Source organism: Loxodonta africana, chromosome 22, assembly GCF_030014295.1.
Source record: "Loxodonta africana isolate mLoxAfr1 chromosome 22, mLoxAfr1.hap2, whole genome shotgun sequence".
Taxonomy (NCBI): Eukaryota; Metazoa; Chordata; class Mammalia; order Proboscidea; family Elephantidae; genus Loxodonta; species Loxodonta africana.
This window is the reverse complement of record NC_087363.1, coordinates 29,324,240-29,347,850: the sequence shown is the minus strand read 5'-3', so window position 1 is coordinate 29,347,850 and position 23,611 is coordinate 29,324,240. Positions and strand designations below refer to the sequence as shown.

General features: G+C 40.2%; 1 protein-coding gene across 5 annotated transcripts in view; it reads right to left on the bottom strand.

Moving 5' to 3' along the window:
• ANO10 (anoctamin 10) overlaps nt 1-23,611 on the bottom strand; it is a 229,651-nt gene that overhangs the window by 23,504 nt on the left and 182,536 nt on the right. The window contains exon 13 of one of the 5 annotated variants that reach the window (XM_023547815.2): nt 7,590-9,714. The exons of 3 other annotated variants lie outside the window; for them this stretch is intronic. In XM_023547815.2, the coding sequence (XP_023403583.2) occupies nt 9,658-9,714 (57 nt within the window). In that variant the 3' untranslated portion in view covers nt 7,590-9,657. Of the gene's footprint in view, nt 1-7,589; nt 9,715-11,560; nt 21,034-23,611 lie in introns of those variants that run through there. One more of the 5 variants, XM_023547816.2, reaches the window with a different exon arrangement.

The window sequence follows — 23,611 nt, the reverse complement described above, 5'->3', positions numbered from 1 at the left end:
CCCATACACACCTTGCTACGCACTCCCAATTACTCTCCCCCTAATGGCTGTAAATCTTTTACAGAAGCAGACTGCCACGTCTTTCTCCCGAGGAGCAGCTGGTGGGGCTTGAACCACCGGCCTTTCGATTAGCAGCCAAACAAATAACCACCACACCACCAGGGCTCCTCTCCTGTAAAGATTAGCACCTGGGAAACCCTGTGGGGGTGGTTCTACTGTGTCCTATAGGGTTGCTATGAGTTGGAATTGCCTCGAAGTCACACAACAATGACAGCAGTTGCCAATTCAGCCTTTTTTCTTGTGTATAGCCTATTGACATTATTTACATCAGTCAAGCTGTGCAAACTTCACCCACATTTGGTGAAATGTGATTGATTTAAAAAAAAAATGCAAGACCTTCAGTTTATCCTAGTTAAATTTTAACTTGTTCTCTTTGACCTTCATCACTAAAGCCTGTCAAGGCCTTTTTAGTTCCTTCATCTGGTTCATTAATTACTCTTCTGAGTGGGGCAGAGCCCAGAAGTGGGTCCTGGGCTTCTTGGATCTTTAGGTTGGCCCAAAGCTTTGCAGTATTACGGCCCTCGTGTTCACCTTTCACACAAATTCTTTTTGAGTTTGAAGTCACTGGAAAGGACTCTCTGTTAACTCCAGCAGTTCCTTGATTCACTTCCAACTTTGAAGCTTGCCCACCTGCCTGCTGCCTTTCTTCTGTTCCTCCATTCACTCTGGTTGCCGTGTGGAAGAAAGTAGAAGTGGAAAGTGGAAGCTGGGACAGCAGATGGGAGGCTGCCACTGTGGCTGGCAGTAGTCCATGTGTACGTAGGGGTGAGTGCTGGCCACAGGGAAAGTGGACAGTTCTGGAGACAGAGCCATTGTACTGGCTAAGGGACTAGAAGAGGGAGTGGTAAAGGGTTGGGGTAGAGCCGGTTACATGCTGGGAAGCTAGGGGAAGAGAAGCTTCAAGGCGTGGAAGTGAAGAATTAGGGCTTCCGTTCTTGTTTTTGAAAGCTCTCTTCACTGACAGTCTCTTGAACTCTCCTCCCTAAGGTTCTGGCTGGGGCTGCCTCTGTAGCACTTGTTATTTGCTTCTGCTGCTGGGGCAGCGGTGGGGCTGAAGTTTGGGGAGGACGCAACTGGGGCAATGGGCAAGCTCAGTCTTTCTATGTCAGGTGAATCAGGGTTTAGTGTTGCAGAATCAACCCAGGAGGGAGGAGTGCCTGTTCATGGTAGAATACTCTGCCAAGTGGACATCCTCCTGAATCTCCGTTATGTCTCTCATGTTATCTCCCTAAGGCATCACTTCTGTTTTCTGTTTTTCTCTCCTTTTAGTGTCATGCAAATGTTTTCCACCCCCACCATGTTCCCATCTTCAGGTTCCTATTGGGTATGCATTTTCCTGACACAGAGCTTCTTGCAAATTCTCATCTATCAGAACAAGGTACATTACCTGCTATTGCTGGCCAAGTGCATTCCCTCCCTCCCCCGCCCCGTGTCTACTTCTTCCTTGCTATACAAGCCCATCTTTCGCTACAGAAGTATGAAAGTGCCAGGTGTTTTCTTTGTCTCCCCAGAAGTTAGGGCATGGACTAGTCATCAACTCCTGGCCAGTGAGGCTTGAGGAGAACTCAGCTGGGAGACTTCTGGGCAAGGTTTTCCTCCCTCACATAAAGAGACTCTGAGGAGAAGCTGCTCCTTTTTCCCCCTTGCATTTGGACATGCGTGTGAGGATATGGTCCCTGGAGCTGTGACAACCATCTCTGACCAAGATGAAAGCCAAATGCTGACGATAACTGGGTGGGAAAATAGAAAAGGCATAGGTTCTGGCTGTTCTCCCAATCCTCGGGCAGGCCCACCTGTGAACTTACTGTTATATCACATTTCAAGTTCATTGGATGACCTTCACTCTTTATATGTGAACAACCCAGAGATATCTCAGGCTATGAAAGTTCCTAAATTTCAACATTCTATGTTCTTCTGTAACTTATGGATACCTCCTCAACTAAATATGTCACATTTGCTGCTTATAATTCTACCTAGTCTAAAGGTTTTGTATGGTTTTTTTTGTTTTCTCCCTTAAGTCCTAATTTAAATTTTTCTTTATTATATCGGCCAATTTCCTGTCAAGGCCATTCTTGTTAGTATTTGAGATAGGTTCTATTGGTTGGTATATTTTGATATTTTCAGCCTCAGTTTAGAAACCAAAATTGTGTTTTTTGACTCCATGCAGCCATTTCTTTTCCCTTCCTTTCTTGTTACAAAGTCTTGACCTCCAACATGAATCACCAGGTCTTCTCTCTCTTACCCAGCGCTTCAACATCACTGGAGAAGCAACTCAAGTTATCTCCTATAAGCTGAGCTGTGATATCATCCGTCCACCTCTCTAAACTCTCCCTCAATTGGGCCCTCCCAGGTTCTGGGCTTTCCTGTCCTTCCTCCTCCATTTCCAGATCTCTTCCTTTTTATCTTCGTTTCCCAGTGTAAGGCAATCAAACCTGCTGTAGCTTCTCTCAGTTCCTCTCCACCCTCAACTCACCCCTAATTATTCTGTTCTAACAAGCCTAGAAACCGGGCTGGTCTAGGAAGAATACTCCAGGGAGAGGGGGAAGGCTGTGAACACTCACAGGGTATTGTAACTATTTTTTTCTGTCACACCTCATTTTCACAAGAATCAGGAGAAGTCCAGGGTGGCTGACTGGCCTGATGAACGTTGGCAGATTTGCTTTCGCATCTTGGAAATACATGCCAAAGCGACAACATCCTTCCTGCTTGGCGGTACATCCTCTGGTTCCCACCCCCACACATCACAGCTCGTTGTGGTCAATAGCAGGTTTCCATTGACTTGTCTATGATTTTTCTTCTTGTTCTAAAGCCTAGTACGCAGTTCCCCCTGCTCTCACCCCCAAAAGTCCGGATTTCCTCTCTACGGAAAAATCTTTCTGTCATAAACACCAGTAGCTCTGCATTCTTCCTTTTCCCCATGTCAAATTCTTCCACCCTCACCTCTTGACTCTAAGCCTCTTCAGGATATTTGTTTTCCTGGCTTCCTTCTTGAAATTTTTCCATTCTGCACAGGAATTTTTAATCCCCTGTAAAAAGTTACATTCTAGACCTTCTCTTCTAGTAAAATCAGACAGAAAAGAAAAAAGAAAAAAAAAAAAACACCATACACATCCATTTAGTCTTCACATTCGCAGAATCTTTTCTTATACTGGTGAGGGTCTCAGGAAAATCAAGTGACATAACAACAGCTCAGCATAACTGAATAAAAGCAACACAGTTAACTGAAGGCCACTCTGTGCTGGCACATGTTGGGTGCTTTGCATTCATTATGTCTAATTCTCATAGTGCTTTCCATTTTACAGGTGCAGTAACTGACATGCACAAAGGTTGGGTCACATGATCAAGGCCCTACAACTAATAAGTCTTAGGATATAAGCCCAGGGCTCCTTGGATCCAAAGTCACTGTTCTTTCCAATTCCTTCAATTTCCATATTTCCTGGCATTCAAGGGACTTATAACTCTCTGTAGCTTTTCCTAAAAAACAGTGTTTTTGATTTCAGGATACTATGATTTTTCTGGACTTGTTTGCTCCTGCTCAGTGGAAAAAAGGGGTATGAGTTGGGGGTAAGGTGGGGGAAGCTAAATTCTGATGTGCGATCTCTCTATCCCAGAGGTCCCTGGGGCAGTTTTCTAGCAGAGTCTCCTGATTTTCTTTAGTTTTCTCATTATATGTTGTTGCTCTCGTTAGGTGCCACCGAGTCGGTTCTGACTCATAACGACCCCATGCACAACAGAACAAAACACTGCCCAGTCCTGCACCATCCTTACAATTGTTGTTACGCTTGAGCTCACTGTTGTAGCCACTGTGTCAATCCACCTCGTTGAGGGTTTTACTCTTTTCCGCTGACCCTGTACTTTGCCGAGCATGGTGTCCTTCTCCAGGGACTGATCCCTCCTGACAACATGTCCAAAGTATGTAAGATGCAGTCTTGCCATCCTTGCTTCTAAGGGGCATTCTGGTTGTACTTCTTCCAAGACAGATTTGATCATTCTTTTGGCAGTCCATGGTATATTCGATATTCTTCACCAACACCACAATTCAAAGGCGTCGATTCTTCTTCGGTCTTCCTTATTCATTGTCCAGCTTTCACATGTACATGATGTGACAGAAAATACCATGGCTTGGGTCAGGTGCACCTTAGTCTTCAGGGTGACATCTTTGCTTTTCAACACTTTAAAGCGATCCTTTGCAGTATATTTACCCAATGCAATGCATCGTTTGATTTCTCGATTGCTGCTTCCATGGCTGTTGATTGCAGATCCAAATAAAATGAAATCCTTGAAAACTTCAATCTTTTCCATTTATCATGATGTTGCTTATTGGTCCAGTTGTGAGGATTTTTGTTTTCTTTATGTTGAGGTACAATTCACACTGAAGGCTGTGTCTCTGATCTTCATTAGTAAGTGCTTCAAGTGCTCTTCACTTTCAGCAAGCAAGGTTCTGTCATCCGTATAATGCAGGTGGTTAATGAGTCTTCCTCCAATCCTGATGCCCCATTCTTCTTTATATAGTCCAGCTTCTTGGATTATTTGCTCAGCATATAGATTTAATAGGTATGATGAAAAGATACAACCCTGACGCACACCTTTCCTGACTTTAAACTAATCAGTATCCCCTTGTTCTGTTCGAACAACTGCCTCTTGATCTATGTAAAGGTTCCTCATGAGCACAATTAAGTGTTCTGGAATTCCCATTCTTCGCCGTGTTATCCATAATTTGTTACGATCCACATAGTTGAATGCCTTTGCATAGTCAATAAAACACGGGTAAACATTCTTCTGGTATTCTCTGCTTTCAACCAGGATCCATCTGACACCAGCAATGATATCCCTGGCTCCACATCCTCTTCTGAAATCACCCTGAATTTCTGGCAATTCCCTGTTGATATACGGCTGTAGCCGTTTTTGAATGATCTTCAGCAAAATTTTGCTTGCGTGTGATATTAATAATATTGCGTCTGTCAGTCTGTCATACTGTGGGGGCTTGCGTGTTGCTGTGATGCTGGAAGCTATGGCACCTGTATTCAGATATCAGTAGGGTCACCCATGGAGGACAGATTTCAGCTGAGCTTCCAGACTAAGAGACTAAGGAAAAAGACCCAGTAGTCTGCTTCTGAAAAGCATTAGCCAGTGAAACCCTTATGAATAGAGTGGAACATCGTCTGATATAGTTTTGGAAGATGTGCCCCCAGGTTGGAAGGCACTCAAAAGATGACTGGGGAAGAGCTGCCTCCTCAAAGTAGAGTCGATCTTAATGACATGGATGGAGTAAAGCTTTTGGGACCTTCATCTGCTGATGTGGCACATCTCAAAATGAGAAGGAACAGCTGCAAACATTCATTAATAATTGGAACCCGGAATGTATGAAGTATGAATCTAGGAAAATTGGAAATCATCAAAAATGAAATGGAACACATAAACATCGATATCCTGGGCATTAGTGAGCTGCAATGGACTGGTATTGGCCATTCTGAATCAGACAATCATATAGTCTACTATGCTGGGAATGACAACTTGAAGAGGAATGGTGTTGCATTCATCATCAAAAAGAACATTTCAAGGTCTATCCTAAAGTACAACGCTGTCAGTGATAGGATAATATCCATACGCCTACAAGGAAGACCAGTTAATACCACTATTATTCAAATTTATGCACCAACCCCTAAGGCCAAAGATGAAGAAATAGAAGATTTTTATCAGCTGCTACAGTCTGAAATTGATCGAACATGCAATCAAGATGCATTAATAACTACTGGCAATTGGAATGTGAAAGTTGGAAACAAAGAAGAAGGATTAGTAGTTGGAAAATATGGCCTTGGTGACAGAAACAATACTGGAGATCGAATGATAGAGTTTTGCAAGACCAACGACTTCTTCATTGCAAATACCTTCTTTCACCAACGTAAACGGTGACTATACACATGGGCCTTGCCAGATGGAACACACAGGAATCAAATTGACTACATCTGTGGAAAGAGATGATGGAAAAGCTCGATATCATCAGTCAGAACAAGGCCAGGGGCCAACGGTGGAACAGACCATCAATTGCTCATATGCAAGTTCAAGCTGAATGCGAAGAAAATCAAAGCAAGTCTACAAGAGCCAAAATATGACCTTGCGTATATCCCACCTGAATTCAGAGACCATCTCAAGAATAGATTTGACACATTAAACACTAGTAACCGAAGACCAGACAAAATGACATCAAGGACATCATCCATGAAGAAAGCAAGAGGTCACTGAAAAGACAGGAAAGAAAGAAAAGGCCAAGATGGATGTCAGAGGAGACTTTGAAACTTGCTCATGAACGTTGAGCAGTTAAAGAAAAAGGAAGGAATGATGAAGTAAAAGATCTGAACAGAAGATTTCACAGGGGAGCTTGAAAAGACAAAGTATTATAATGACATGTGCAAAGAGCTAGAGATAGAAAACCAAAAGGGAAGAACACGCTCAGAGTTTCTCATTATACAGATGACAAGATTTTAAAGAGCAAAAATTTTAAGTTCTGAAGTCCTACTTACCAATTTGTTCTTTTATGGTTCATGTTTTAGAAGTCGTGTCTAAGAAATCTTTGCCTAACCCAAGGTCACAAGGAATTTATCCTTTTTTTTTTTCCTAGAAGATTTATAGTTTCAGGTTTTATATTTAGGCCCATGATCCATTTAGAATCAATTTTTTTTTGTATATAGTGTGGGGTCTGGGTCTGTGTTCATTTTTTCAATATGAATATTCAATTGTTCCACACCATTTGTTGAAAGACTATCCTTTCTCTACTGTATTGTCTTTGCACCTTTGTCAAAAATCAGTGGTAAAACCAACTAGAACTAAGAGACATATATAGAACACTCCATCCAACAACAGCAGAAGAAGCATTTTTCTGAGTGCACAGGAATCATTCTCCAGGATAGATCATATGCTAGGTCACAAAACAAGTCTCAATAAATTTTAAAGGATTAAAAAAAAAATCATACTAAGTATCTTCTCTAACCACAGTGGAATGAAACCAGAAATCAATAAGAAAAGGAAAACTGGAAAATTCACAAATACGTTAAAATTAAACAGCACATTCTTAAACAACCAGTGGGTCCAAGAAGAAATCACAAGGGGAATTAGAAAATATTTAGAGATGAATGAAAATGAAGCACAACATATTAAAAGTTCTAGGATGCAAAAAAAGGGCAGTGCTCAGAAGGAAATTTATAACTGTAAACACCTACATTAAAAAGGAAAAATGATCTCAAATCAATAACCTAAGTTTAAGGAACTAGGGGGAAAAAAAAGCAAATTAATCCAAGGAAGGAAATAATGAAGATTAGAGCACAGATCAATGAAATAGAGAACAGAAAAACAATAATCAATGAAACCAAAAGTTGGTTCTTTGATAAGATCAATAAAATTGACAAACCTTTAGCTAGAATGACAAAAAAAAAAAAAGAGAGAAGACCCAAATGACTAAAATCAGAAATGAATGTGGAGACATTACTATCTGTCAGGGAAAAAAAAAAAAAAGATTATAAGAAAATACTATGAATAGTTGTATGGGCCAACAAATTTGAAAATTTAGGTGAAATGGACAAATTCCTAAAAACACACAAATTACTTAAATCGACTCAAGAAGAAACAGAAAATATCAACCGACTTATAACAAGTAAAAAGACTGAAGCAGTAATCAAAAATTTCTCAACAAAGAAAATTCTAGGACCAGATGACTTCACTGGTGAATTCTACCAAACAGATGAAGAAGAATTAACACTAATCTTTCTCAAACCTTCCAAAAAACATAAGTATTTTGTTTTTATTTATCAGCATTACCCTGATACTTAAGCCAGAAAAAGACACCACAAGAGGAAAAAAAAAAGACCAATATCCCTTGTGAATACAGGTGCAAAAATTCTCAAAAAAAGCTCACAAACCAAATTCAACAGCATACTAAAAGGACTACACACCATAACCAAGTGGGATTTATCCCAGGAATGCAAGGGTAGTTCAACATAAGAAAATCAATCACATAATACACCATAGTAGTAGAACGGAGTGAAAAAAAAATCACATACCCATTTCAACTGATATGGAAAAGGCATTAAAAAAAAATCTATTTGACACATCTTCATGATAAAAACACTCAACAAACTAAGGATAGGAGAACAATTTCACAACACGATAAAGTGCATTTACGAAAAACTCACAGCTAACATCATATTCAATGGTGAAAGACTGAAAGCTTTCTTCCTAAGATCAGGAACAGGACAAAGACGCCTGATTTCACCACTGCTATTTAACATTTTGGGTTTTTTTATTCAACATTGTACTGGAAATCCCAGCCAGAGTAATTAGGCATGAAAAACAAATAAAAGGCATCTAAATTATAAAAGGAGATGTAAACAAGTTGATCCCATATAGACAGTTCTTAAAAAAGCATAATGGTCAAAGCAGACATTTTTTACTAGTTAAGCTGAACTATTGTTTGGTTTTAAGATGACTTCAGGGGATATTTTTGGTTTAACATTTAAAGATTATCTAAGGGCAATAATTTCAGGGGTTCATCCAAACTTCATGGCTCCAGGAAATCTGAAATCCATGAGAATCTGAAATTCTGTTCTACATTTTCTCCCTTTAGGTCAGGATTCTTCTATAGAATCTTTGATTAAAATGTTCAGTAATGGTAGCCAGGCACCATCTAGCTCTTCTAGTCTCATGACAGAGGGAGTTGTTCATGGTGACAAATAGCCACACATTGCATATCCTCCTATTCCTGACTCTCCTTGTCCTCTGTTGCTCTAGGTGAATAGAGACCAATTGTGCCATGGATGTCTGCTTGCAAGTTTTTAAGAGCCAAGATACCACACAACAAACTAGTAGGTAGAACAGAAGCAGTAAACATGTTATTAGGCCAATTAACTGGGATGTCCCATGAAAACATGACTCTAAACCTCCAAAGCAAGGAACCAAACCCCATGAGGTTTTTGATTGTACAAAACAGCCTCAGCAGCTATTCTTTTTTAATGTTGTTGTAAACGCAGCTACCACTCAACTTTTGTCAATTGAGATTTTCCAGGTGTACAGCTTATTGGCAACAATTATAATACTTATTATTCCCTATTACCGGGGAAGACCTTCCTGAGACTTCTTCCCAAAGTCCTGTGAATTACGAGTTTTTCCAGTCTAGCTTGGCATCTGCACTGTTCCCAGCTCTATGTCATAATCAGGGGCTGTGTTTCCTCTAATCCTTTTAGATGGTTCTTTCCCTGACCTCAGGAAGCTTCTTCACATGCATGAATTGATCAGTATTCTGTTGATTACTAGAGGTGGCCCTCTGCAGCTCTTTGGGGTTTTCTCTCTGTTCAGCTCTCTCTTCTGCGAACTGTTAGTTGCCTTGGTCTCCCTGGGCTCCCAGTCTGAAGGTGGTAAGCTGGGGTGTTTGTAGAACTCAAATTGTTTGCTTCCCATCTCTCAGGGATCACTGTCCTTTGTTATCTGATGTCCTGTATTTAGAAAAACATTGTTTCATATATTGTGCTTTTGGTTTTTTGTGATGTTTCTGCCATGAGATATTTTTATCCAGATTTTACAAATTGAGAAACTGGGTGTTAATGGACGTCAATTACCTTGGTCAAGGTCAAATGGCGAAAAGGACAGGATCTTCTGACCACAAAGCTGTCTCCCATATATCATGGTGTAGAGGGGGTTGTTCAGAACAAATAAAAACAGATTCTATTAAATAAGGATATGATGACTTGGTATCAACGATTCTTAAGATTTGTTCAGTGGTTTTAACTTTTGAAAATTGCTTTCATGTCCATTTTACCTATTGTGGAATTCTATACCTGATAAATATATAAATACTGTAGACTAACACTGAACTTTTGATAAATTAATGGATAAGAGAAAAAGTTTGTCATTGAAATTTTCCCCTTGAAATTGCTAAAGTAATATATCTCTTTGTAGTAATTAAAAAAAAATAGGCATATAGAGATTAAAAAGTGAATTTCCCTTTCACACTCTAATCTTGGTCTCCTTCTCAGAGGTAACTTCTGTGAACAGTATGGTATTTATCCTTTATAGTCTTATTTTATTCATTCATTCAGCAAATATTGACTCAGCACATATGGGCCAGTAATGTGTTGCAGAACCTGATAAAAACGAGAGGGTTTTTTCCTAGAGAAGTTGTGTTCTAAATGGATTTTATTATTTATTTATTACAATACAATTTTGGTCTTCAACACACTGGAGTATGGACTTTGGAGCCAAACAATCTAGGTTAAATACCAGTTTTGCTATCTTGAAACTGTGTGTCCTTGAGAATTTCCCAAACTCTGTGCCTCAGTTTCCTTGTCTGTAAATGGTGATAACAGTACCTATCTCATAGGGTTCTTAACAGGATTAAACAAATTTATATGTAAAACAGTTAAAATAGTGTCTGAAAAGTTGAAAATGTTAGCAGTTACTATTACTATCCACCTTTCCCTATTGTATGATTCATCATTTTTAATTAAAATATTTTTATTATTTTAACAATCATTTTAATTGCTAATAACTCCTTTTTGTACTCTAATCATTTCTTTTTCCTATTAACGTTTCTTGTGTATGGCTGCAAAACCTTCTGAAATCTCTCTAAAGATTTTAATTAGAATGTTCTTCTGTTATCTTGTATTATCTGTTTATGGGTCAGTTTTTTATCTTGGCTTCTTTCTATTATACTATTGGTTTTCTTCAAATATCTGATGATCCTTGATGGTTTCTTCACATTTAGAAAGAAGGGCTAGGTAATCCTTGGTGGTCTACTCACATTTGGGAAAGAAGGACTAGGAGATAAGAATGGGTAGCAGCCAGGGGTTTCCTCTGCCCCTCTCCCATCTGTCTGTGCCTTGTCCTCGCTTCTGAATGGTGGGACTATATATGAGGACCGCATATACCAACAAACACATTTTCCTTTAGGGTGTGTGTGCTGGCAGCAGGCAGGCAATCTGCAGGCCCATGAGGGCCCACATCAGAAGAGCTCCAGATGGGCAGACTCAGCACCTTCTACCCCCAGGTACCATGGCCTTCCCTTGTATCCCCTTCCTGTGGGCTATGCAAGTTCAGAATTACTTGGAGATCCCTCACAGTTACAGACCTCTTTCTAAAAGCCCCCATCCCAACTACCCTCACATGAAAACCTGGCTGACTGAGAAACGTGGGAAAGCCCTCAGCCTCTCGGTGTCTTATTCCCCATCTGTAAGCACTATGTGTAAAAAGACCTCTTCTAACTATGGAATATGATGGCCTGTGTCAAGGAGATGACTGGATCTTGAACACGGCTAAAGGAAGATCAGAGATGCTGTAAACCACAAGTGTAAAGATTATTGACAGATTTTGTTTTGTCCTTAAGACCATCAATAATCTTGATCCCACAAGATCTATTTTTATAGCTCCCATAGTATTTTTTCCTGAGTAAGACAGGCTGGTCACAGCATTTATAAAGGACCCACTAGGGTCACGTGCCAGGAACCCAGGATCATCAAACATGCACTTTCCATCAAATAAACACTCATGAACCAAAGGAGAATACAGTTTCATTTAAAAAAAAATTTAAAAAACTAAAAAATCCCAGGTTCCCTTTTAGGCTGAAATTCTGTTATTCAATCACTTTGTGTATCTATCAATTATAGAGACACATTTAAAAAAAGGGAGAGAAAAAAGGAAAACACCAAAATATGCCATAAATAAAATTAAACACCATTTCTTTTGTTAATGGGCTTCTACTTGGACTCTTACGTTATTTTTAATCCGGTTGTTTACACACATTTTCAATTCGTTTAATCATTTCACAGGCCAGTAGTTTCATGGTTCAATTTGTTTCAGGCATAATGCAGCGTTACCAAATATCTCAGATGATTTTGGGGTTGGAAAAATTAAAGAATTAAAATTGAAACAATTCTACTTATTGCTTTTTTTTGTTCTAATTACAGAATGAAGCCATTTCCATAAATATAAATATGTTCTGTAATAGGATAAAAGAGCCCTGGTGGCATGGTGGTTAAAGTGTTTGACTGCTAACCAAAAGGTCGGCAGTTTGAAACTACCAGCGGCTCTGTGGCAGTCTGCTTCCATAAAGATTTACAGCGTTGGAAACCCTACAGGGTTACTATGAGTTGGAATTGACTCAACAGCAGTGTGGCTTTTTAACAGGATAATAGATATAATAAATAAGATTAATATCTTCCTATATTTCCTAACTTTCCCCTTGCATTCTTTGAAGTGCCCAAAAGCCATCACATTTTTAGAACCAGGCTGAACTGATGTTTACTCTGTGGTCAGTAAGTGCCAGGCTTGGGCACATGCTATCTTCTTTAATCTGTGCAGTTTTTCAGGGAAGCTGGCACCACCATCCCCCATTTTACTGATGAAGAAACATGGCTCTCAGAGGTCACTGCGCCTGGGGGAAGGCAGACACCACGGTACAGCCTGGTTTGGGCACAGAGTCTCCACCACCTGCCCAGTGGGCTTTCTTTTAGCTCAGCTGCCACCAAAACTCTGTAACGATAGACAGCCCTATAGCATATACCTGCTCACTTGCTAGTTTTCCTTAAAACAAACCAACAAGCACAAACATAAAACTTTATTTCTCATAAATTCATTAAATAATACTCTTCCCATCAAAAACTTAAAAATATTGAGGACACAAAGCTAGAAAGAACAACGTAATCAGCCACCTCATATCCACTACCCAGCTTCTTTAAGAAATAAACATTGCTAATATAATTGACTATTTTTTTTTTGTTGGGTTTTTAATATAATTGACTATAGCTTAGCTATAATAAACCAAAAAAAAAAAAAAAAGTTGGTTTTTAGTTTATTATAGCTTGGCACCCTCCACACTATCTTATCTGACTCTCCAGAGGACCACTCTGGATAGTATATTTATCATTCCTATGTTTAGTGGGTATGCACTGCTCTTCCCTCACGCGTACTATACTTAAATGGTGCATAATATTGTTTTAAAATTTTGTCTATGGCAGAGCTGCCCACACAGGACTCCAGGGCGAACTGGTTACCAATGTGTTGGGAGACTGAATCATCCTGTGCTCTCGGGTGAGTCACGTCCCCGAACAGCCCTCACCCTAGAGTGCTATAGAAACATCATCACCCTGGCTGGAAGCCGAGGCAGCCTCGGTCCTTTCCAAGGCCATTCCTTCCACCTAAGCTCTTGATCTCTCTACTGCACTGCACCCCGGCTCTGTTCAACATGGCGCCATGCCCTGCCAGCACCACGGGGGACTCTTAGACAGCTCAAGGGTAAGTGCTGAACTGGGATAATCTCTGACTACAATTACATGTCTTCTCTTCAAGCTCACTTTAAAAACACACCTTAGTGTGTCTAATGAAGATAATTAAACAACTAACCACTAAAGTAGGAAGCATATGCTCTACAATAAATCAACAGATTACCAAGGCCTCACTGATGGTCTATTAAGGATTTCAGCTCTGCTTCAAGCAAATTATAAGGACATTTTATCAGGAAGCATCATGCCATGGCTGATATTTGTTTTGTCTTAAGGCAAAATGCCACCTTCCCCATCAACCGGGGAATAAGCACGCCTTCCTCTGTCTTCCCACAGCATGTCTGCTTGGTGTTCAAGCCAGTTGTTGGCGTATTTCTTCCTCCACTTGCCTCCTTAGCCCTGAACACTGGACCTTACAAAGTGAATGCTCAATGCAGGTAAAACCCTGCACAGGGCAGAGCTACAGTTCCCAAACTCTGCAAAGAGACACCCTACAGGGTGAACTCACAGGGGTGCCACAAGATATTTTAGATTTTCAAGAGAAACACAGCAACACTCAACATCTCTCTGATATCAGAAAACAGCAAGAGCCCGTGAAAGTTAGTCTCCACACCTGATGCTTTCAGTCTAATTATCTAGTGAGTCCAGCCTTAGCTAGTGGGATAGTTTTGACGGGGGATGCACAGGAAAAAGGTTATCTGACACCCAGGGAGGTTGGAAACAAGGCTGAGCCTGTGTGGATGTGTCAGCAAGACGTCTAGGGCAGTGTGAGAGGGCTGGGCCCCTCTAGGTCTGTGGGAGTTAGAGATGTGGCCTATCACCAAAGGGCTGGGGGTGATGTGGGGCTGATGGATGAGAAAACCCTGTTCCAATGAGACGGGAAGAATCATTTTTCCTCAACTATTCACCCTCTGATCCCATTCTAAACCCAAGGAAAACTGCACAATAATGGCATTCTAGATACGTAACACTTTGTTTTAAATAGGCTTGAGCAGCTCACCTATAAACTTAACCCATTCACCGAGTGCCTGTGATGACACAGGGGGTGTCCTAGGATGGCACCCCCTACCCATGATTCCCATCTCCTGGTCTCCATGCCTTGCATAATCTCCTCCCTTCCCCCTCCACCCTGCCCAAGTGTGGGCAGGACCTGGGACTTGCTTCTAACCACAAGAATATGACAAAGGTGATGGATGTCATTCCCATGATTAGATTAGATTATACGGCAAATGTATAATCTCTACCAGTTGACTTCATCAATTAAAAGAAAGGTTAGTTGGGAGCCCTTTAAAAGAGGGCTTAGACTCTCCCTGAGGCCAGAGATTCCATACAGAAAGACTCCCTGTTGTGGCCTTGAAGAGTAAGCTGCCTGTTGTGAGAGGGTCTGTGGAGAGGGCTATGTGGCAAGGAATTGTGGGTGGCTTCTAGGTGCTGAAAGCAGCCCCAGGCCAACAGCCAGCAAGAAAACAGAAACACATAGTCTTATGGCTACAAGGAGATGAATCCTGCCCATAACCTGAGAGAGCTTGGAAGCAGATCTTTCCCCAGTTGAGCCTCTGATGAGACTGCAGCCCTGACAGACACCCCGACTACAGCCTAGTGAGACCTAGTGAGCAGAGGACCTAGCTAAGTTGTGCCCGAACTCCTGATCCACAGAAACTATGAGAAAAATTGTGTGTTGTTTTAAGATCCTAAGTTTGTGGCAATTTATTATACTGCAGTAGAAAACTAATATAGTGCCTAAGGTAGAAATTCTTTCTGCTATATTCTTGAAGTATTGCATATGTGAAGCAGTCAAGCAGAAATTGTCTCTAAAACTTTTTACAGTTTTAAGTAACTGAAGATTTGAAAAATGTTTCAGATCTGAGACATAATTTTCACCTCAAATTGATTTAACACAAAGCATTTGGCTGCTAACCAAAAGACTGTCAGTTTGAATCCACCAGCCACTTCTTGGAAACCCTATGGGGCAGTTTTACTCTGTCCTATAGGGTCGCTATAAGTTGGAATTAACTCAGTGGCAAGGGGTTTGGTTTTTTGGTTTTGTATCTTAAATAAATGAAAAATCCTGTGTATTACTTGGTTCTTCTAGAAAACTGCTCCTGGTCTTGCAGGATTACGATGGCTCTGACTTTTAAGAGCCTCTACCCTTTGCCTGCCCCCACGTGTCTGTCAGTTTGTCGTACTGTGGGGGCTTGTGTGTTGCCGTGATGCTGGAAGCTATGCCACTGGTATTCAGATACCAGCAGGGTCACCTATGGAGGACAGGTTTCAGCTGAGCTTCCAGACTAAGACAGACTAGGAAGAAGGACCCGGCAGTCTACTTCTGAAAAGCATTAGCCAGTGAAAACCTTATGAATAGCAGCGGAACACTGTCTGATACAGTGCTGGACCGGGCAGTGTTTCGTTCTGTTGTGCATAGGGTTGCTATGAGTCGGAACCGACTCGCTGGCACCTAACAACAACAACACCACCCTTTGCCCAAAGAGCCCTGGTGGCACAATGGTTAACTGCTTGGCTGCTAACCAAAAGGTTGGCAATTCGAATCTACCCAGAAGCTCCAGACGAGAAAGACCTGGTGATCTGCATCCCTAAAAATTACAGCCAAGTAAACACTACTACTCTGTCACATGGGGTCACTATGAGTCAGAATTGACTCAACGGCACCCAACAATAACAACACTTTGACAAACTCTAGACAGAGTCACAGCAATAACAGATCCCCAAGAAATCCCACCTGGGTGTGATTTCACCGGGTTGTTATTGTCGTTAGGTGCCATAGAGTTGGTTACTACTCATGGGGACCCTATGTACAACAGAGTGAAACACTACCCAGTCCTGCACCATCCTCACAATCGTTGCTATGTTTGAGCCCATCGTTGCAACCAGTGTGTCAAGCTACCTTGTTGAGGATCTTTCTCTTTTTCACTGACCCTCTACTTTACCAAGCATGATGTCCTTCTCCAAAGACTGGTCCTTCCTGATAACATGTCCAAAGCATGTGAGACAAAGTCTTGCCTTCCTCTCTTCTAAGGAGCATTCTGGCTGTACTTCTTCCAAGATCTGTTCGTTCTTCTGGCAGTCCATGGTATATTCAATATTCTTTGCAAACACGATAATTCAAAGGCATCAATTCTTCTTCGGTCTTCCTTATTCATTGTCCAGCTTTCACATGTATATGATGTGACAGAAAATACCATGGCTTGGGTCAGGTGCAGCTTAGTTCTCAAACTGACTTCTTTGCTTTTCAACACTTTAAAGAGGTCTTTTGCAACAGATTTGCCCAATGCAATATTTGATTTCTTGACTGCTGCTTCCATGGGCTTTGATTGTGGATTCAAGTAAAATGAAATCCTTGACAACGTCAATATTTTCTCCGATTATCATGATGTTGCTTATTGGTAAGGATTTTTGTTTTATGTTGAAGTGTAATCCAACCTGAAAGCTGTAGTCTTTGATCTTCATCATTAAGTGCTTCAAGTCCTCTTCACTTTCAGCAAGCAAGATTGTGTCATCTGCATATTGCAGGTTGTTAATGAGTCTTCCTCCAATACTGATGCTGCATTCTTCATATACTCTGGCTTCCTGGATTATTTGCTTACCATACAAAGTGAGTAAGTATGGTGAAAGGATACAACCTTGACACATACCCTTCCTGACTTTAAACCACACAGTATCTCCTTGTTCTGCTTGAATGACTGCCTCTTGGTATATATACAGGTTCCACATAAGCACAATTAAGTGTTCTGAAATGCACAGTCTTCCAATGTTATCCATAACTTGCTATAATCCACACAGTTGAATGTCTTTGTATAGTCAATAAAACACAGGTAAACATCTTTCTGGTAGTGTCTGCTTTCAGCCAAGATCCATCTGATTTCAGCAATGATATTCCTCATTTCACGTCTTCTTCTGAATCTGGCTTGAATTTCTGGCAGTTCCCTGTGGGCAACAGTTTTTCAGTCATCTTCAGCAAAGTTTTACTTGTGTGTGATATTAATGATATTGTTTCATAATTTCTGTTGGATTAATTTTCTTTGGAATGGGCACAAATACGGATCTCTTCCAGTTAGTTGGCCAGGCAGATGTCTTCCAAATTTCTTGGCTTAGAACTGGGAGTGCTTCCAGTGTTTCATGTGTTTGTTGAAACATCTCAATTGGTATTTCATCAACTTCTGGAAGCTTGTTTTTCACCAATGCCTTCAGTGCACCTTGGACTTCTTCCTTCAGTACCATTGGTTCTTGATCATATGCTACCTCCTGAAATGGTTGAATATCAACCAATTCTTTTTGGTATAGTGACTCTGTATTCCTTGTATCTTCTTTTGATGCTTCTGCATTGTTCAACATTTTGCCCACAGAATCCTTCAATATTTCAACTCAAAGCTTGAATTTTTTCTTCAGCTCTTTCAGCTAGAGAAATGCTGAGCATGTTCTTCCCTTTTGGTTTTCTAACTCCAGGTCTCTGCACATCTCATTATAATACTTTACTTTGTCTTCTCGAGCCGCCCTTTGAAAAATTTTCTTCAGCTCTTTTACCTCATCATTTCTTCCATTTGCTTTAGCTACTCCACATTCAAGAGCAGATTTCAGAGTCTCTTCTGATATCCATTTTGGTTTTTTCTTTCTGTTTTGTCTTTTTAATGACCTTTTGCTTTATATATGATGTCCTTGATGTCATCCTACAACTCGTCTGATCTTCAGTCATTAGTGTTCAATGCATCAAGTCTATTCTTGAGATGGTCTCTAAATTTAGGTGGGATATACTCAGTGTTGTACTTTGGCTCTCATGGACTTGTTTTAGTTATCTTCAGCTTCAACAGGGTGCTATATATTAATTAGATTGAAGGACCTAGGAATTCCTGAAACAGTCCACACAAGGAATTGGCCAGATGCAATGTGAGGATGGCCACCTCAACCCATGCAGTCCCCTTGACCTTCCAGAACCCTTTGTGTTGTGATGTTATAAAGATTTTAAAGCTTTCCAGTAATTTATGAGAAACTTCAAAATTATTCCTTAATGCTTTTTAACTAGTAGAGTTCTGCCAAAGAGCTGGAATCTCAACTTCAAATATATACTTGTGATTTCCTAATTATCGATCAACTTATCTGGTATTGCTAGATTTTCATCAGCTGCTTTGCCAAGGATAATTATCCGCTTCCTTGGGCCTGAAGAGAAAAACAATTTTCCTCTATTTACTTCAAGTGGCACACAGTATTTAAGGTGAAATAATTATTTTTACCATTCTTGAAAGTGCAACATGGTAAAGGAGGAAAAAACAGAAGGAATCATCACGCAGGAGCAGAACCCCATCAGTATAAAAGCAGGCTAACCACAGGCTGTCACTGTGATAAACACGAACATGTTCACAGTTTACAGAAACACAGCTCTCAGGTGAGCAGGAAGAATCTCATCTGCCATGGCAACCACTCAGTGCCATCTTCTGGCACCTCCTGAACGGGCCTCTAGAAAGAGATTGAGTCCACGCACAGGATGACGTTAGGGCTCCTGAGATCTGCGGCACCTCCTGTGGATGCTGCTCCTGTGCGCTGGATGGATGTCTTGAGCAGGCTGCACATTTTCCAAGTTGAATCACAGCCTTCGCAGCACAGTCACGGCAAACATCAAAAGCACGTGATGTGCAACTGTTTTCACTCACCACATGCAACTCATTTATAAAAACATCAGGCTGTTTTGTTAAAGCTGATCATGACCACATTTTTAGAGGCAAATCTTTAAATGTTGTGAGCCAATACTGAAATCTCGGAGGCAAAGAAGTAGCCATCATCATCCGTACAGTGATTATAATTTTGAAACAACAGTAACATTGGTATTCTGATAAATCATTAGCACAAAGGGGATGATCGCTTGTACATACGTGATGGCTGATAATGACACTGAGGGGCTAACATGATGAATTACCCACCACCCAATTCCTGACAGTCAAAGGATCCAGAATGTACTCTAAAGACAGGTGTGTTGGGAGGAGTCTCTCCCCCAAACCAACAACTTCTTCATATCCTTAGTTAGCCACAAAGCTGTGTCTTATCCTTTTAAAAAGGTAACAAAATTAGCTCACAACTCTACAGCAAAAAGATCAAGTGAACACTAAATTCCATTTACAACATTCCAAACTCCCTTCCCATCTTTGGGCACGTGGATATTTTTACACAACAGTGCCAGCTGATCACATGACTGTCATCTGAATACCACAGGGCACCCTGCCCCACAGTGTGTATACTGAGTCTCCGGGAGACGAGCTGCCCTGTAGCACTGGATGGACCTTAGAAGTGGCCTTTGTCTAGCTCCTCAGCTTAGAGATGGTAAGACTGCAGGTAATTTGTTTTCTTTATACTTTTTTTGTATTTTCCACCAGTATATATTACTTTTATAACCAGAAAATAATAATGTTAGAAATATCTGTTCTAGGATATTTAATTTATACAACATAGATAGAAAAAAATGAATTCCTGTCAAACGATTTTTTAATACTTAGAACTCTCTGAGTCATAGATTATTCAACCCTGGAGTGAGTTAACAAAAAAAGTTTTGAGTTTTTTTTTTTTTTTTTCTTTAGTACTTAGTCTTTAGAGGCTAGGAGTATCTACAGCTAGGATGGTTTAGAATCCAACTGTCATTTCTTCCAGTCCAAAATATTTTTATAGCCTGGTTTAGACTAAGTATAAAGCAGTGGTGTAACAAATCTACATGAAATGTATTAAAATGGTCACTAACAAGGTCATAGTGAAGCTTCATGTTGTAAGCATACATCATCCATTGGGCTACCCTGTTAGATTGGGCCCCCTACAAAAGCGTGATTATGTCCTTTGAGCAACCAAACCCCATTACGTGTGGCTCAAGATGAACACGTGGTCTGCCAAATTCCAAATGGGTCCTGTAAATGATGGGGTTCTGTGTGTTCTACCTGCTTCTTCGGAGTCTGTGATGGAATGCCTGGGTGTTAATTGGCTCTGTGCCTTAATACATTCTTTTTTTTTTTTTTTAATTAATTTTTATTAAGCTTCAAGTGAACATTTACCATTCCAATCAGTCTGTCACATGTAAGTTTACATACATCTTACTCCCTTCTCCCACTTGCTCTCCCCCATTGAGTCAGCCCTTTCAGTCTCTCGTTTTGTGCCAATTTTGCCATCTTCCCTCTCTCTCTATCTTCCCATCCCCCCTCCAGTCAAGAGTTGCCAACACACTCTACAGTGTCCACCTGCCTTAATACATTCTTAATTAACAAGAAAGTTTCACTCAGAAAATACTGGCAAAGTCCACATACCATTTAAAAGCACAAGTTAGGTACTTGAATTCTTAACCCTGGCAAAAGAAACCTAAAACCACAGCTTGTTACCACAATGAGCAGTTCTTCTTGGTTTCAGAGTTCTCAAAGGATATAAAGGGAGAATTTCAGTTCTCCTAAAAACCATTTTTTGAAGTAGTTTCTTTATTAACGATATCTTAGCGATTTTAGTTATATTATTATAATCCTTAGAAAGATAATTTCTGTACATTTTCAAAGTACCGAACAAAAACAGAGACAAAAGAGAAACCAGCAGTATTATATTGTGATTTTGGAAATGGGTTTGATTTTCAACTTAGTGCTCGCTCCTTTGAGGAATTCAAAGGTGTAACTTAAGAGTCTGGCTACCCAAGACTGGAACCATTCCCGAAGCCAATTCTTCAGACAGGGATTGGACTGGACTGTAAGACAGAAAATGATACTGGTGAAGAGTGAGCTTCTTGGCTCAAGTAGACACATGAGACTGTGGGCAGCTCCTGTCTGGAGGCAAGATGAGAAGGCAGAGGGGGACAGGAGTTGGTTGAATGGTCACGGGAATACAGGGTGGAGAGGAGGAGTGTGCTGTCTCATTACAGGGAGAGTAGCTAGGAGTACATAGCAAGGTGTGTTTAAGTTTTTCTATGAGAGACTGACTTGATTTGTAAACTTTCACTTAAAGCACAATTAAAAAAAAAAGTGAACTCTGAAGTGGAAACTTCCCTGTAGGAAGGTTATTAGAGTGTGCTCTCAGGATTGACAGCTACGTGGGGAATGAAGGATGCAGGATTGGACACAGAGAACATGGCTATGAAGCAGTTTGAACAAAGGCCTCAGGTAATTATACAAGGGGCTCTGGAGCTGGGATGGCCCTATAGCATTCTCCCAAATTGGGGCAAGGTGGTCAGGTCTTCCTAACATTTAAAAAAATTAGAAACATATTGCATGGACAAGAAATTTTGGAAAAAACAGAAAAGCACAACATTACCATTTTAGTATGTCTTTCTATTGTTTTCTAAGCATATTGACTTTCTCTGCATGAGATAATAATGAAAAAAAATTTTTTTAAAGTCTGGCTACTAAAGAATTATAATCAGCACTTACAATTTCATCACAAATATCTCACTTTAGGTCTGCTCCTTGCATCCTGCCCCATATTTTACTTATTGCCCAGTTTAAGACACACAAAAGGTGCATAAAGAATATCTGCTGAATGAATGCACCAAACCTGCAGCCCGAGGTGTCTGTGTTCTGGGCGCTCACTGAAGAGCCTCTAGTGAACTGCCAACCCTGAGCTCACGACTGGGTCACTCTCCTGCCAGCATTTTACATTTACTTTCTGGCTGATGATTCTAAATACAAGACCACAGTGTAAAGTTTTTGTAGCTTTGGATATTTTCTGACTAGTCACAATATCTGTCCACCATCAATCTTTTCTTGCTTTCAAGTTGCCTTAATCACGAACTATTCAGTAGGACCTGGTGAAGCTGATTTAAACACACACATCACCACCATCACCACCACTGCCAATCAAATATCCAGCACTCATAGAAGAGCGACATTAATGGAGGAGTGTGTAAAACCACGGCCGTTAGGAAAAGCCGGAAAGTTCTATCCTTAGAACTATTCCTATTCCTCTGTAGCCAAGGGTCTATATCTTTCAGAATCTTGTTTCTCCAGGTATAAGATGCAGTTCACATTCCTTACAATTAATTACTACAGGGAACTGGAATAAATTGTACTAGTTAATTCTCACATACGACAAAAGGACAGTTATAACCAATGATGAAATAAAATGATAATAAATATTCAAAACCATATGCATATTACATATATACTAAAACTGTGAGTCACTAAGATAAAAACCCACCAATCCATCTAATGGATATTACACTCTTGGGGTTAACCTTGTGTTAACAAAATGCTGGATTAATAAAAGCAGTATCAAAGATAAGTGTCTACTCCAGTGTTTTAGGGGTATTTGAAGAGATAGCAACTTTTTACGTTACATTTGAATAGTTCTTTCTATTTGCAATGTTAGTATTTCTGAAAATCTGTCCTTTAAGAGGAAAATTAGAAGCAGGAAAGAGCGACTTGGGAGTCCTTCAACTGCATTACATGAGAAGTCAGGACTGTTTCTTCCTACTGAAAAGGGCCACCATGCTAACTGCTTTGGAAAGTAAACAATAAAATGCATTACATTTTGTGAGATTATCTACTTTTTTCCTGCCTCACAAAATCTACCATATTTAACATAAAACACGGTGAGCAAGGATGTTGCACAGGTTTCATTTTTACTGAGAAGTTACTGAAAAAAGGTTTTTCCCCTAAGTAATTTTAGATATGTTTTATTATTACCATTTAATAATTTTAAAATATTAAGATTTTCTTGCTGGTACTCTATCTGATTCTTCAGAATAATACTTAGATTATAATGGAAACTTTTACGAATGTAATACCGTGGGTCCTTCTGCATTTATATTTTCTTTAAAAAAAAAAATATATATTCCAAGCCTGCAGCTTTAGTACCCTATTTTGATGTGCTCTTGGAAATTATAGGAAAACATGGAAGTGCCTTTTCAACCAGGATGTCATTTACATAATTACCAAGATGGTAACGTTATCAACGCCATTCCAATTTGCTCGACCTCAAACTTTCTAACTGAACACTCAGAAAATCTAGGCAAGTTCACTGCAGTTAGTTGCACAGGGTAAGCACGGGCTTACTTACTAATCTGTAGTGAAACTGTTCAACACACATGTGGTGAAACCCATGTGGAATTTTTCACTACGGATTAGTAAGTAAGCACAAGTAAGCCTGTGCTTAATTTGCTTACTGGGTCATCTGCCACTGTCAGGGATTGTAAATTTGAAAAGAGGCTTTGATTCTGTAGCAAGGTGCTGTGCGGTTGGGAGAGAGACAGACTTCAGTCATCCTAGAAGCAGAGTCTTTGATGCGGTGAAAAAAATGTGAAATTGTTCAGTACAGATGATCTGGTGAGC